Source organism: Nymphaea colorata, chromosome 7, assembly GCF_008831285.2.
Source record: "Nymphaea colorata isolate Beijing-Zhang1983 chromosome 7, ASM883128v2, whole genome shotgun sequence".
NCBI classification, from domain to species: Eukaryota; Viridiplantae; Streptophyta; class Magnoliopsida; order Nymphaeales; family Nymphaeaceae; genus Nymphaea; species Nymphaea colorata.
The window spans coordinates 11,536,128-11,550,803 of record NC_045144.1 but is presented as its reverse complement, the minus strand read 5'-3'; the positions used below and the strand labels follow the sequence as shown (position 1 = coordinate 11,550,803).

The window sequence follows — 14,676 nt, the reverse complement described above, 5'->3', positions numbered from 1 at the left end:
TATGATTGAAAACAGCATGTTTCTCAAAGCAATTTTTTTTGTCCTTTTTCAATAAAAACAACAATCGTAAATCGAAATTCTCCACAACAATAAAAAAATATAAAGATTTAAGCTAAATATGCTATGCATGATGTGTGAAACCATAAAGCATGATCACCAATAGTGGATGTTGGGAGTCTTCAAAGAAGTCTCAAAGGGAGGGAATAGTCCCCGTATTATGAGACAGGGGAGATGAAAAAGATATAAATCATCACAATGTCTTGCGTTTGAAAATGAGTGGATATGTTTGAAAGGCTTCATCCATTATGTGAACGGACTACCAGTTTGGTAATGAAAATGACAACATCCTTCAAGAACAAAAAGGGGTTGGGAGATCGCCTAAGAAGCCGGAAAACATAACAAGAGATGTCAAGTTTTTTACTTTGAAATAGCTTATAAATCATCAATTTAAATCATAGGCTTTAGTGCTTGTGTTGTGCAAATGATATGCCCTTCATTTATCCTCAATACCATACAAGCATCAGGATTCATTTGGCATTAATGTTGTTGAATCTCTAGAAGGGATGTCTTTAAAGTTCCAAAATATAAACATAAAGGAATCATCCTCGACGTCTTAGAAATCAAAAAATATGAGCAGATATTGACCTAATAATTGCACATCCACAAAAGATTGTCACATTTAATTCCTATGAATTCAGCATTCATGCTATTCATCTCTTGGCAGACACCTTTTTTTCCTTTTTTTCTTTTTATTTTTTTGTAGCGGCTTTTTGCCTTTTTTTCTTGCTTTTGATTTTTTTTTTTTTTAGGCCGACCTTCACCTCTGAGGGAATACCTCACCACCCTAGAGGCTACTACAGAGCTCCACCACTTTGGTGGTTATGTGTAACTTTGTCACGTATCCAATCCGTTTCACCTTGCACGTTTTCAATATGCCAAAAGTTCATAAGTCATTATCTTCGCAGCGTAGACATAAATCACCTTTATGCCTACCCGGTACTCTCGATTACTGACCCAGAGGAACGACTACACAAGCCCCGAGCCCATCTCTCAACTCTCATTTTGCTACCTGCCAAGATTTTAAATGGCATTATGGCCTCTCTCTTAGGATATTTTCCTACTAAATCCTTGTAGACGCTTGATCGGTAGAGTCAATAACCTTTCCTAGTTTTGACTTTCTCAGCTTCATAGAATTTCTCCTCACCGTTCATATCTAGGATTTTTCTAGACTTGCTCTTCTAGTGATTGACAACAAAACTTTGAAATATTTTCCTTTTACTCAAAGAGGAAATAAGAATAAAATAAAGGCATATCATTTGTGTGAGAAGACACTTTTAAAATTCTTTTAATCAAAATTAAAAATTTCCTCTTTCAAAAAAAGTCCTTGACATCAAATGGTATGTTACCGGAAGTAGGAACTCTCCTCTATCTAAAGAGAGGAGTATTTATCAAACTAGATGGGCCTTTTAGGTAGAGCAACGAACTTCATCATCTCTCTAGTCAAAGTATGGTCTTCTAGACAAAAGGTTGGTTGATGGGTAATGAGTTCCCATAAATGTCATGTCACCAACTGGCTTCAAAAGGTGTGCAGTCAGCAAAATCAGCACGGTATTAGTCTCCATGCAAGGGCCGCAACAACCATTCCTCAAGGCTTCAGTAATTTCACTAAATAGTTGGTGAACTCTGTATTTATGAACCAACAAAAAGGTTGTAATCAGCAAATCAAAGCCCAAACCAGAGCTCTGATACCATGAAAATGTGGCTGACAACAGTCACATATATACAGTGAAACTCCATGAAAAGCACCAAGGCCATGTGACCAAAAAAATAGAGAATGAAAAATATTATTGAGTCCTACCAAAAGCTGTAGAAAATGACATCCTAACAATGGCAAAAACAACAGCAGTACATACACAACGAAGAACTAAGGAATAAAAAAAGAAAAAATAGAAGATAGAAGAGAACTAGCAGTTGGACTAGGTCCGATTGCTCCAAAAGGAGTCGTTGGGGCTAGCCAACTGAGCTGGACTAGGTTTTGGATGATGCAGTTGAAGCCTTCTGTTTTGGTGGGGATTTCGAGGTAATGGCAGAAGAGCAAACAATATCTGCTTCAACACTAGAAGTTGGCTTCTTCTGCTGCACAGCATCTGAATGTGAAGAACGATGTTTAACAGAACCGGATAACTTCTCAACTCTTACACCATCCTTGTTAACATCTGAATCCTTTGCCGACAGCCCCTAACCGAAATAAAGTTCTAAAGAAATTAAACAAGGAAAAATAAATTGAAAAACAAAAAAAATCAAGACAAACATGTGCAAACACAATCATGCACTTACATTTGGTAATGAGTTTGCATCTACTATAAGCAATTTGGAACCAAAAAAGTTGGCAAGTGCTTGTGCCAATGTCTCCTGATATATGTCTGAACCTAAAAGAGAAATGACAGCATATGGTAACAGCATTTGCAGATAAAACTAACCTCCACTTAACACCCACAAATTTCCAAGAAGAGTACCTGAAGGACCCGATAACAAAATTCTTGCACTAACAGTAGGAAGATCTGTGGTAAACTTGGCAAACTCCTTGCGCTTCAAATGTATGTAGATAGGACAAATCAACGCATTTTTTGTGTTTTCACTAAACAAAACAAGGATTATCAAACTGTAGCTCAAAGTTTTGATAAATCAATACATATAAGCATATAATATTACTGCTTATCATAACAAGCAACTACAAGAAACGCTAAACATGTTTGCAAAATTAAGAAATATGATGCTACTTTCTCGGAAACATGGGCAAGATAATGTTCAATTGCCTCTATCCAGATAGATACGAAGTCTAGTATAGAATTGTACAATTTCATTAATATTTTGTCTTCAGCTTATAGTTTATAGTACAGTTTCCTTAGCTTTATCTCTACAGTACCAATTCGACCATAACTTTTTCTCTTCATCTCAAGCACCACACTCTAATATGCAAAATACAAACTTCCTTAACTTCCTAAATTTTGTAATTTCAGGTCCATTCTGATCATGCAAAAGAAACAATCTCCTACAACTTTACTCCCTAGTACCCTCTTCAAGTAAAGTTGATATGTAAATACTAGATACCAAGGTGCAACCAGATGCCCAATTTGGGGAAGAATACTGGAGATTGATTCTGCCATGCTTTTTACAATGTTGGATCCATGAGAGAAATGTTCTTTTTCTTGTCCCTATTCTACTTCGATTATATATAAGCAATAACATTGTATGCATGTAATTCTAGAGACTATATAATAGAGAGATTAGCTTGGCATATGGTGACTTAGACATAACAGATTCTCATCTCACATTTTGATATACGAAATCTCAAAAGAATAAACCAATTATAATATGTAACAAAACAAGATATGGACACATCTCACATCATGAGACAAAAGCTAGTCTAAAGTCACAAAAAACAAAGGAATTTTTGCAGAAACCGAATGGATAGAATATGATACCTCAAATAATAAGGGAAGTTATCAAATGACACTTGAGTGTTTTGACCATCCAGAATTCCCTCGCGCATGTTGTCCTTAAAAGCTTGACATTTAGCAGACATTGGCAAAAGTGTTGATGAATCAGAATCCTTAAACATCTCCTTTCTATCTTCAAGTAATTGTTTGAAAAAGGACCCACTTGGATCAATGTCAACTGTATCCTTCAGCATACACATAAATTTTTTATGTGAAATGGACTTAAAGTTCCATCTGCCATTATCTGCATTCATACCACGATCAATGTTGCCAACATTAAGATCTACTCTGGACGTTTGTTCAGCTGGTGTGGGTGCATTATCATCTAGGGGCACATCAGTACCAGAATTTTGATCAGCACTGTCTTTCCTGGTGCAGGTATTGATATCAAGCATGGGAACAGAATCGTCTGGTAATTCAAAGGCAGTAGATAATGCTAGTCTCCCTATTGCTTGTTCTGCATCCTCATTGCTTTGGGAAGGTGGAGGAAGAAGTGACAGATCATTCCCAAGGTTTGGTAGAGATGCCAATATTGATGCCCCTGCCACAGCAGATGGATCACGAGATATTGCTTCAACTTGAACCTCATTTTAAAGGGGCACCGTGAGCCTCTGCAATACCGACAGAAGATGCAGCAGTAGGACTCTCAACTGTAAGCTGCTGGAAAATCTAGACGCATTTTAAGGAATACCATAAAGCAAGGATGCAAAGAATTCCTAAAAGCAATGTTGTAAACTGTAAAGGCTTATTGTAACGCATATTGGTCGAGATAACCTATACACCATATCATAAGTCATAACATACCATAGTGTATCATAAATTACTTTTTAACTCACCAAAAAAAAACCAGAAAAAAATTCAGAAAATCATGAATATTTGTTCTATATAAAACACTCATCACACACATAAATGAACATACACGATTCATCATTCATAAGCCACAATATGGTAACAACACATTAAAAGATAAAAAAAAATATCTCATAAAACAAACAGAAACTTATGGTAAACTTTAGAAAACAATAGAAATATATATAAACCTTGAAGTCGAGAGATCGTATATCTTTTGTATAAGAAAAAACACAAAAGACTTCTTTTTCCAAACATGAACGGGTTTCCCACGAGCAAATCTTCCTCTAAAATGACACTTTCTCCTTCAAATTGATGATTTATTTGGCAATTTCTCTCCAAAACCAGCAAAACTCTCTCCCAAAACTCTCAAATGTGTCAGAAATGGAGGAGAAGAGGCAGTTTAAAAAAAAAAATCAATCAAAAGGTGCATCGTGCCCCTTTTTTTAAAATTGCACCGTATCATAAGACAAGGCAAGATATGGTCAAAACATATACGACACACATGAAAAATGTGTATGATATATATTCAGCCAAGTTGCCAGCTTATATGATATGCATCATACGATACACCTCCATATCATATAATGCAGCGGCCTAGAAGAAAGAACCTTAGAATTCAGCTACTTCAGAGCTAACTACATAAAATTATAACCCAGAGATCAGACTATTTTGTGCATACTGCATACACATGTATTTGTATCAATAAACAGATGTGCGGTGAAAAGAAAAACAAAATAAAATTTTGATAAGATATGCAAAATGTTCTGCCACTATGACTAGTTTGTTAGACAGAGACACATGTCCAGTACCAAGTTAATGATAGAGAGGCAGAGAGCACCATGAAGTCCCATAGAACCAAATCTTAACTTTAGTAAGCAACAGTGTGTTCCAGTAGCAAGTAAAGGATACATAAGAATCGTTGCCAGATGAACTAAACACCAGCTCATCCCCAGCCCGAAGGATGACATCTGAGTTCTTTTTGACAGGCTTTCCGTTGACTTCAATCGATCCTTTAGCTTCTGCATTTTCCAATATACTGGTGCATCCTTCCTCTCGCTGTTCCCATCACCAATAATGATTCCAGAGAGCAAATGCCAGTCACAAGTTTAAGATAGTATTTGCAGAAAACAAGATAAATATATGCTATCTTGCAAATAATGTCACAAATAAGTTTAAGATAAATTTTAAGATTACCTATACAAACTTCAGTCGACAAAGAACTGAACTCACAGATGAATCCTTCAAGTACAAGTTGCAGCTACGACTTTGACCAACCGTGAAAACAGGACCATACATGAGCAAATGAGGATTCTGAAAAAATAAAACTTGCAAAATTTCAGACTACATTAAAAAAGCAACACACAATTGACTAATACTTCCACCGTGTGTAATAAATCTGGAATTCTAATTTCTAAATCAACTTCTACAGCCCAAAAATAAATGCGCACTGTAGAAGCATCATAAAGAGGAGGGAATAAACAGACTGAGGCATAATTGATTTCCTAGCTTTTAAAGGAGCAATAACTTTAATCTAATCCTGCAGACAAATGTCTCCAAATCTCACCTTCATAATATGATATCACACAAAAGTTAGCCAAGTCCCTAAAATCTAGTTGTACTAGTTGGTTTGAATCACTCAAAGTTGGTCAACTAAAACAAAAGAAAACAAAAAGAATGGAAACACAACATTAAAATGCCAATCGTAATAAAGACAAAATACCATTATGTATAAACACATGCTGTTATTGTACATATATACATATACAAACACATATCGCGCAATGTTTTAAAACTCGGTGACTCGGGACTCGACTCGTCCATTTACGACTCATGACTTAACGGGTCAACTTGATGACCCAGACCGAGTTTCAATCAATGTCAGACCATCAGAGGGGATTCTTTTTTCTGTTTTCTCTTTCAATTTTCCACAATATGTATAATCAGTATTTTAGTACTAACTCAGTGGAGATTATCTTTTCTCTACATTTCTTCAGATTTCTGTTTAACTACCAGAGTCACCATGTTGGCTCCTTAAACAAAAAACAAACAGCAATAGAAAATGTTATGTGCCAATATGCTGGATAACATCACATCTGAAGCATCAAGGTAATTTAAGCGAAGCAAAAAGGGCAATTTCATTTTGGATATATGGGAGAAAATATCTACCAGACGGACCAAGAAGCCCAACACTAATTAGAAGACTTGAAGTGCCAGCCACTAGGCCACTTGAAGATTGCTTAAATATGAAATAATGCAATAAAAGCAAGGGAATGGAGTTTAAACCATTATACATCAAAAATCCTAAAACCTTCCCACTAATGTGGAAACACTGTATGCATTATCCACTAGTGCATCTCAATACTAATTTTGTAGGTGATTGAACTGTCTCAAGACTCTCAAGTCTCAACTCCCAACAGCTTGTGCAATTTACAACAATAAATTACCTTGAGAGCTTCTATGTATGAAATAACTAACTGGTCAGAATTCGCACATTGAAAGCGTTCTCCAACATACTTGGAACCAACCACAACAATAAGTCGCATCCAGTTGCCAGGCTTCCACTGACATGCTAGGTTTCAACACAATAGGCTAATGAGGATGCTCTTTTCTACTCAAGTACCTTAGGTCCTTAACCTCATATAAATAACAAAATTGTTTGGGAAGATGTACACTACTAAGCCATAACATTCTTAGATTAACTATAACGGACTGTCTCTGACACTGGTTTCTAATCATTCACTTGCCCTCATCCGTTTATATAATTGGCTGACCATAGAAAGATGCCATAAATGAAATTAAAATATATTCTTGACCACAAACTAATACAGCATTAGCAAAACACATCCAAACACAATGTCGTCGTACATGGAGGCATAATGGAATTGACTTCATTTCTGTCATCTACCTACTCCTTACCATGACCTTATGCTGCCCTTCATTTGCAGGATATGTTGACTTGCGTCCTATTTGAGAGGTATGTGAAAGGCCTGAACCAAGCTACACCACTTAGAGAACTCATTTTCATACACTGACGACAAATGATAATCCTAGAGTTTACCTTCTACACTGTGAAATAGGACCAAGCGACAAGGCAAATCCCAAACTCTTGAATCCAGTACAGAGAAAAAAATTATTAAGCTGATAACTAAGGAAACTGCTTCGCCTGAAACAGACATAGACTTCCAAATTTCCCGTCCAGAGCAACAGCATACAAGACTAACGATCTTGACGAGCATGACAGCATAATTCAAATCAAGGCACCATACTTTATAAACACGGAAATCCCTGGAAGGGACCTCAAGTCCATGTTAGTTAATGAATCAGCACAACATGCAACCGACACAGCCGATGCCTACAACCGAAATCTGACCAAATTGCGGTAGTAAAAACCTCCCTATACATGACCTACAGCCGAAGTCAGGAGAATCAACAAAACAATGTACTCGATCAGCAATGAGGAAGTGGATCGGGGAACATACCTGTGGATACTGTGATATAAGTCTTCCCCATGCAGTCAACGATTCCAAATTAGGCGTCCTTTTCTTCGACCTATTATTCCATGTCGATGGCACTGTCTTCAATTTCTCCACCTCCATCGGTGCAGAACCTACAAGCCCAAGGTAAGCAAAACGGAAAAAGATTAAGGAAAGCAGGTTTTCACAATCATCGTTCTCCCCAAGTGGCACACGCAGAACTCGGGATACAAACCTGGTGAAGGAGGTGGCATCGCGACCGGTTTGTCGACAGAAGGCATCTAGATTGGAAGCTGGGGTTTCAGCCGGTGTCGGATCTTGCACAGTACCGGTCGCCGGATCAGAGGGTAGCTGGTATCGTGAAGACAACGACACCAATTCTTTCGAGTTGAGCACGTCGTCCCTGGGTGCTACGGGCACCTCTTCCGGATGCGAGTTCTCCGCCTGATTCCCCCAATTCAAACCCCAAAGGAAAACAACCCCCCCAAAAAAAACACAGAACCCAGACGTTGGGTTTCAGTAGACAACAAACACAAGTATGGGTAAACAATAACGAACAAGATTTGGGAAAGCTTTGCTTCATCCGAATACCTTGAGATGCTTGCTGCTTGGCACCGGCGATGGCGTAGAAAGCTTCGCCGATGAAGAGCTGCGCCTGGTGGAAACCATGACTCACTTCTCTGATCGTGTTCCCTTCTCTCCCCTTTCTCCTATCCTTCTCCCCCACTTTCCTCCTCTCTGCAAGGATGAAAGTCGGTCGCTCTTCCTCTTTCTTGTCGACAACGAAGGGTCAGCTGCTATTTGTAAGCAACAAGAAGGAATACCACTTGATATTCAAAAATGACAATGATGAGTCCTAATTCAATATTACAAGTAATTAAAACGGATGAGACGAGCGAGATTGAATCGGACGTGGAAATGTGAAAAAAAAAATCTTCGGCGTGTGCTTCGACATGGTCGACCCGTTTCTTGGTTTTTCTTTTCCATTGTTTTTCTTTTTCATCGGTTGTGGACTAAAAATGTTTCCTTAGTCGGTTCCTCTGTGGGAAACCGTTGAAAGGTTTCCTTTATAATAAAATGTTCCCATAGGCAGTATTTTTGTTGATTTCTCTTTTAAGGTTTGCTTAGGAAAGGGTTTGAAAGAGTCATTAGCTTTTAACTTTTCTATCATTAGTTTTTTTTTTTTTTTACATTGTCAGTGTTTTCTGATTCAAGCAGCTAATGTCGAAGTTTAAAGCCCAACTCATCTGTGTTCTTGTGGATGTACAGTGGTTTTGGAAAAGCCGATTCATGTTGCACGAGAGTTTGATCTTGTACTTCAAAATCAAGTTTTTATTGTAGGTTATGATTGTCAAATGTCTTGTTTTACCTAATCATAAATCATGATACATTTTGGATGTACGTGAAGTTCATCCAACTCTTTGTAGGCACTGGGGGCCAAATTACAGCTCTGTAGATGAGGTTGTTGTCAAGCTTGAATGTTCCAATGAATGGACCAACATGATCCTACTTAGCAATGGCTTGTCTATTGGCCATGCTTTTGGTCTCCCTAGAGTATTATGCATGCATTCTTTCTAGTTGGCATGTGTTGTTGCATTTAAGTTTCTGTTGTGCTGTATTATTTATTAATTATATATATTCTAGGTTTGGAACACATTCTTGAGGTTCTTGTAGTTGCTGCAATAGAAGACCGTCTGCAGGTGATTCTCTTTTTCCTTATCTGGGGTGTATTGTTTCGTGCGAGAGCTTTCCTTCTGGTTTGACTTAAGTAGATTGTCTTCATTTTCTTTTGGATGTCATTGCAGGAAGGTGTTCCTGAAACAATCGATCTGCTTCGGAAGGCTGGAATCAACTTTTGGATGCTTATTGGTGATAAACAAAATACAGCCATTCAGATAGCGCTCTCTTGCAACCTAATGTCTCCTGGTTAGTCATGCTTCATTCTTCTTTTCTCACGAGCCCAAGTCACTTTGTCTCATCAGCGCAAATTGTCACAAATAGCGAGCTGAAATGTTTTCTCTTTTTGGCATTTGACAATTTTCATAAAGAAAATTATAATCTTTTACTATATAAGATCATAAACTTTCTTCTGTGTGCTGTATGTGGATGTGATCAGAATGTGGTCTTAGTTCTCTTTTCTTCCTTCATGCAAGATCTTCAGTATGTGGATGAAGGGAAGACGCCCTTGATCTTATTTTGTGCTGCTGTTGGTGGAGACTCAGGCATGCACAGATGGTGTAGGCATACGTGAGAAAGCTAATAGGAAGACTGCTACCATCCAGATCTAACAGTATGGTTCCTTTTGATAAGCTTGCTGATGTTGTTTCTATTGGACCTGATCCTGCTTATTTCTTGCACTTTCTATTACAAACTACTTAGTCATGCATAAGCTATCAAATGGTAGTAGAACTTATGTCAGTTAGATCATGCAGAGTCAAAAGGACAGTTTCTGTTAATAAATGGGATGACAAAAGATGAAGTTACAAGGAGTTTGGAAAGGGTGTTGCTTGCAATGCGAATAAGCACCTCAGAGCCTATGGTGCAAACTTTGTCACACGGCTTTTTTTTAACTTTAGTTGAGCTGCATGTAGGCCATATCAGCCAATTGTGCTTCATAAAATAAGCTATCGGTTTTATGTCTGCATTTCTTTTGCTGCAGGTTTTGAGGAGTGCTTTCAAAAAGATGCACATCTATGTTAATCAAAAGTACGGTTATTTGTACGAATGGAATGAGTAGTATATACCATGTTGCATGGATACTTATGTTACATTGGTATGGATACGAGTGCCCGGTGTGGGTGTGATTGTTCAATTGAGTGTTTATTTCTGTTTTTTGACGTGGTAATATCATTTGTTTTTACTGGAGAACATTGAACTTTTATTTGTAGGATCGTTTTTGAAGTAGACTAGGAATTGTAGTTGTTGTCCTGTGTTGCTGGTAGAATTTTCACCAAATTAAAAATCGTTTTCAAATATAAAAACGACCTTCAAGTTTGTGCTGAAGTTTGCTAAGAACAAGGATCTTTCTTTGTAAAAACACAAGTAGGTTGCGATTGTATGATTGACCTACATCCAACTCAAGCAGCAAATTAGAGAGGCTCCTAACATGTAATAGTCTAAGTAAGGTGGATATATATCTATGATTTCTTTAGTCGTGTAGCTATGAGGAGATGGTTGAAATTACAGGCAAGTCTGCTGGTAGTCCAGGGTCTGTGGCAAAGAGGCCATTTTTGCTATAATCTACTAGTTTTTGACTGAAAGACAGAAGCTGGTTTTTGCTGGGTAATGCCGTCATGGCAATGGCTTTAGTTTCTGTTTTCATTGTCAACCAATACTTCTTTCAAATTTTCATGATTTCCAAGTGCAATACTATGTTATGAGGATTTTTTATCAAAGGTTTTTTATGTCTTAATTGGTTATGTTCTTTCTTTACACCTTCCCCTTCCTGAGTTTTTACTAAAACCTGAATTAAGAGATGCACTTTCATTCTAATTTGAGTGCCTTTTATGTGGTTGTCCAACCATTACATGGTTGGATTTATTGGGTTTCAATTTCATCCGTACTTCAAACATACACTAGATGAAGTTTAAATTGTTTTACAGCCACACAAAATCTTGGGCTAAAAGCTTGGACAAAAAAGCACAAAGTCACACACACACATCTGTCTGGAAACATTCCTCTTTCATTTTCAAGTCTTATGGGAGCTAATATGTGCATTATCTAATCCAGAACCAAGATACATTAAACTAACTAACTTGGGACCTGTGTTTTTAGGAGCTCCATGGAAAAGTCAAGTCAGGCTTCATGAATGTCAAAGTGGTGAGGAAGGGAGAACTCAAGCTTTATGTTGGACAACCACTAGAGGAAGTTGAGAGAAAATTGCGTTCCCTCTAGACCAACTCTCCAAGATGTAGAAAAGGCAACGGGGAGAAGAAATCAAACAGGTTAATATTTCTTTGGGTTTCCTTGTGGTGGTTTAATTTTAGTTATTGACAAAGCACAATCATGGAGAGAAGAAGAATCTGAAAAAAAGCAGAAAGATGGTGATACGTTTATCCATTTCATGGTCAATCTATATGGGGCCTATATAAAAGAACAATCATGTCGTCAAGTGCTTTTTTCCATCGTAGCTTTTCATAGCTATGTCAACATAGTCTACTTGTGCAAGGTTTCAATACTCTTACCTCTTATTCATCCCTTATAGATTTAGAATATCAGAATGTAATTCTTTCAGATAGTTCATGGCTTTTTTTGTATGTCCAGGAAAGAAAACGATGTAGCATGGTTGTAATCGAGATTCTTAATGAGGGTCCTCAAAATCCGTAGGTTTGAGGTGATTTACATCATATTTATTTGTAAGATATCAATTTTGAGAAAATAAGATCCATCATTCAGTTTCTTTGAAGCCACAAAACATGCAGAATTGTTTTTATGACACAGGAATCCCACTAACCTTCATGCCAACATGATCTGGAAGTTAGTACATCAGGTTGTTATCTCATTATCTGTTTTGTAGCTTGTAAGATTTGGGCCTGAATAGGTACTGGGATTTCCGTCTGGAGGTTCTTCTGTGTACTGCAGCTGGTAAAGTATACTAGTTATGGACAGGAAGGGAAATTGTCCCTTACCTGCAGCTGCAAGATATTATCTGGTCACCTCTAAATTTGGAATTTCTTTTCTTCTTTGGTTTGTTGTTTGTTTTCACGCTTTTCACGTGGAAGGTTTGGATAACAAGGAACTCTACAAGGACCAAACTACTTAGTGGACCTGCCTGTGGGGAGTAAGCCTCGGTGAGTCTGGACCACTGTGCTTATGAGAATGCAGAAGATTTCAGGGGCGCGAAGTATCGTTGGGACTTGAACTTTAGGATTTTTTTTTACCTCACTACCTTTCTTAACTCCTTACTTTCTGCTAGTTTAGACACGTTGTTCGTATTGGATATCAATCTGTAGAAGGTGCATCAAGTCTATCAATTTTATGATGTCTTATTCATATTAATACGGTTTGAGATTGGTCGGTAGTGGGTAGAACTGAGATCAGTTGTAAGCAAATTAAGCTTCGGTTTCAGCGTTCATCAGTTTTGCTCCGTACAAGTTTTTAGTGGACATAAGCTCAAGGTTACTCTATCCAGATGAAGCAGATGCCCAGTAAAAATTATGAGCATAGATCAACCTTGAACTAGTATATATGAGAAACATGATTTTGGGGATCTAAGAACTGATTTTCCGATCTATTTCTCAATAAGATGTGGCCTGCTAGAGGCTACATTGTGTTTCTCTTTCCTCTAATTTGCGGTATGCTTATTCTTGCCAGTAAAAAAAAACTATGCTGTTAAGCTCAACGCTGGTTCGTACATCAGGATCACATGGTTCCCTAGTTGAAACTTAAAACAAGGCAGAGTAAAGTGGACGTTCACTTTTGTCTTAATTATTCCACTATTTACTCCGTCGTAACTGATGCAGCATGTACATTTGTGTCGCATGTCAAAATGGTTGGCTTCCAATATGTCAAAGGACTTCTCAGTTGTGAGGTGGTGGCCACAACAGTAAACCTTCAAAGATCTTCCATCTGCAGTTCATCCATCTACGTGGATAAGTCACCCGCCATGGATGGATGCCTTGCTTTAGATGACATGGAATCTGCGCAGTAGTCTCAAAGCTAGTGATACATATTGAATCTAGTTGCAATGAATGGTTGAAAGGCTCGATTACTGGTGGTTGGCTGCCTCTCATCTACATGAAGAAATGGCAGCCAGGACGCACTGAGCTGATTGCTGCCTTATTTGATCAAATTGTTCATGTGAGCAGATTCTTGGTGCTGTAAATATACTACTGTAATGGCACTAGATGAAAAATTAAAATGGTTGTTAGGTTATGAGCATCTGAACATGATTCATAAGCTTGAACTTAGGGCACATCTGATCTTTATCAAGGAGTCTCAGATCTCTTGGCTTTGAATTGTGAGTATGAGAGTTGGTATATGGTGGAAGCTTGACGTGTGTTTACTTCACAGATCAAGCACGTTAGTTGGTTTGATGTGATAGGAGTCCCTCATTGTCATAGAAGAAAAGGGGAAATGAAAAGGACATTCATATTGTTTAGGAGATGAAATGTTGGTAGGAAGAGTATTGTTCGAACCCTTTGGTGCGAAATGTTAATGCACGAAATCTGTTGCAGAAAGCCCTGTAACACCCTTCACCCATAAAAGTTTAAACATGATATATATATATATATATATATATATTAGACCATCTCTCATGCTTTCCTATATACTTCTCGTGCTATGAGCGTGTGAAATCTGTATTTTCTAAGTGAAGGTCAGCTTCGACCATCTGCAGAGAAATAAGAACAATGGTCATGGAAAAGAGGTGAGGCATAGAGAAATTTTAAATTTTTAAGCATAAATTTGCAGCATCGTTAAATTCATTTAAACAGTTGAAAAAATTCAAAACCCAATTTCTAAAATTCAAACGCTGGTGAAAGATAGTTTACTTTTTATAACATAAATTTCCAAGGATTTAAACGGGTTAGTTTCAATAAGTACTTTAAAAAATCATAGCTGGATCAATTGGTACTAACAGAAAACCAGGAAAAAAAATCAAAATCCTAGAATCGTATCCAGGCTCAATTACATCCTTATTCATGAGATTGTCCAAATAATAACTTGGACTGACAAGTTATGAGCTTTAAATTTTAAAATTCTCTAAGCAGTTCTTTTGAGTTGGGATCAGGACAATTTAAAATAGTCAAGTTTTTCACTTATAATTTGGCAGTGACAACCAATGTTCAAAATCACAGAGATGATGAACGGCAGTGCCTCATTAAGAAACATTAAGGATGAAGTTTTTTTAC

At 37.5% G+C, this 14,676-nt stretch overlaps 1 protein-coding gene across 2 annotated transcripts; it reads right to left on the bottom strand.

Moving 5' to 3' along the window:
* Positions 1-2,249: 2,249 nt before the first annotated feature.
* On the bottom strand, positions 2,250-3,671 carry LOC116257950 (uncharacterized). Of its 2 annotated transcripts, none has more exons than XM_031634974.2 (3): positions 3,486-3,671; positions 2,517-2,638; positions 2,250-2,429 (listed from the first exon to the last, which is right to left on the bottom strand). In XM_031634974.2, the coding sequence occupies exons 1-3, from the start codon at positions 3,620-3,622 to the stop codon at positions 2,326-2,328; spliced, it is 363 nt and encodes a 120-aa protein (XP_031490834.1). In that variant the 5' UTR covers positions 3,623-3,671; the 3' UTR covers positions 2,250-2,325. The 2 variants fall into 2 exon arrangements, with proteins under 2 accessions (XP_031490834.1, XP_031490835.1); XM_031634975.2 differs by having other exon boundaries at positions 2,250-2,423.
* Between the last annotated feature and the right edge of the window lie 11,005 nt (positions 3,672-14,676).

Excerpts from the sequence above, each read along its gene's own strand:
- LOC116257950 (XM_031634974.2), bottom strand. The coding sequence starts at position 3,622 with ATGTTTAAGGATTCTGATTCATCAACACTTTTGCCAATGTCTGCTAAA. Across the intron at positions 2,639-3,485 it reads AACTTCCCTTATTATTTGAG|TGAAAACACAAAAAATGCGT; the intron begins GTATCATATTCT and ends TGTTTTGTTTAG. Across the intron at positions 2,430-2,516 it reads TTTGTTATCGGGTCCTTCAG|GTTCAGACATATATCAGGAG; the intron begins GTACTCTTCTTG and ends TTTCTCTTTTAG.